Source organism: Chaetura pelagica, unplaced genomic scaffold (assembly GCF_000747805.2).
Source record: "Chaetura pelagica isolate M959 unplaced genomic scaffold, ChaPel_1.0 scaffold676, whole genome shotgun sequence".
NCBI lineage: Eukaryota > Metazoa > Chordata > Aves > Apodiformes > Apodidae > Chaetura > Chaetura pelagica.
Window position 1 is genome coordinate 999,396 of NW_009953724.1, and position 1,434 is coordinate 1,000,829.

Consider the following 1,434-nt stretch of genomic DNA (forward strand, 5'->3'; position numbering starts at 1 on the left):
ATTCCTGCTCACTCCCTGCTGTGCTGTGGGCCCGGGAGGGAGAACAGCTTCTCTCCATTCCTCAATGACAGCTTTTTGGGTTTTGTTTTTCTTCTTTTTTCTCTTTTTTTTTTTTTCCTTCTCTCTCTTTTGTCTTCCTTGTAAATGTTTGGGGTTTTTATTTTTGTGTGTGTGTTCCACGGAGTCAGAAACAAGATTAAATAAATCATAAACCTCTCCCAGAGCTGAGCTGGCATCATTCCTGGCTGGGCAGGAGGCACCATCAGCACCTCCCTGAGTCTGGGGTGGGGTGAGGGGAGGGAGGCACCCCAGGGTGCTGTTTCTGGGGGCAGCAGAACAGAGCTGCCACTGAGAAAGTAAGAAGGTTTATTTTAAAAATAATTCAAATCAAAAGCTCAATTCATAATTTAGTAGCATAAGTTATGAAGGCAAGTGGCAGCAGCCAGGGCTGGCTGCAGCATCCCTGCCTCACCGAGCTGCTGGAGCTGCCAGGAATAAATAGGACCAGTGTTTGAGAGCTGGGCTGTCTCCTCCTGGGCAGCTTCTGGCAACATGATTAAGGAAATTGCTGCCACAGGCAACGTGGAAATAAAACCAGGCACCATGTCTAACTCCAGTGGAGGGGCTGCAGGGGCTCCTCTGGCCTAGGAGCAGGTGGGAGATGAGGCTGAGTCCCCAAAACCCCACTGGGGGAGCAGGGGAAAAGAAAGAGGGGAACAGCCCCAGCAGCCATCAGGGAATGAGCCTTGGCCTGGTCCCTGTGGGAATGGGGGGTCTGGAGGCTTTAAGGGGCCTTGAGACAGGGGCTCAGCAGCCCTGTCTGTGCTGGGGCAGGGGCTGTGGGTGCCCCAGCTTCCCCTTGGGAGCAGGAACCTCGTGTTTCCACTCCATGAGATGCAAAGGACCTACTGGGGATGAGGAGTAGAGAGGCTGAAGCTGCTCCTGCCTTCCCACCCCCCGCAAGAGGCAGGGGGGGAGCTGGAACTGCACCCAGGACAATCCCAGCTTGGCAGGGGGGCACACAGGGCTGGCCCGAGGTAGCCCAGGGCAGCCCATGGTAGCCCAGCCAGCCCTTGGGCCACAGCTCAGTTCTTGCTGAAGCCCGTGGGGTTCTGCAGCTGCCACCGCCACAGGTCCTCACCTGCAACAGGGAGGGGGGGTGGTGAGGGGTGGGCCAGGAGAAGGACAGCACAGGGAGTCCTGGGCAGGGGTGGGGCTCTTACACATCTTGTCCAGGCCAAAGGCAGCTTTCCAGCCCAGCTCCTGCTCAGCCAGCCCCGGGTTGGCATAACAGGAGGCCACGTCTCCCTCCCGCCGGCCTGTGATCTTGTACTTGATCTGTGGGGAGAGCAGCCCTGGGGTCTGGGGGGGCCTGGGGCTCAGCACAGGGGACTCACCCGAGGGAGCAGGGCCTGTGGCTGGCACCGAAACAAG

General features: G+C 57.7%; 1 protein-coding gene across 1 annotated transcript in view; it reads right to left on the reverse strand.

Annotated features, from left to right (window-relative positions):
• Positions 1-1,066: 1,066 nt before the first annotated feature.
• Positions 1,067-1,434, reverse strand: part of GALE (UDP-galactose-4-epimerase) — a 5,519-nt gene continuing 5,151 nt past the window's right edge. The window contains exons 10-11 of the mRNA XM_010000586.1: positions 1,224-1,338; positions 1,067-1,141 (exon numbers count right to left, since the gene is read on the reverse strand). Coding sequence (XP_009998888.1) covers positions 1,086-1,141; positions 1,224-1,338 — 171 coding nt within the window. The 3' untranslated portion in view covers positions 1,067-1,085. The remainder of the gene's footprint in view (positions 1,142-1,223; positions 1,339-1,434) is intronic.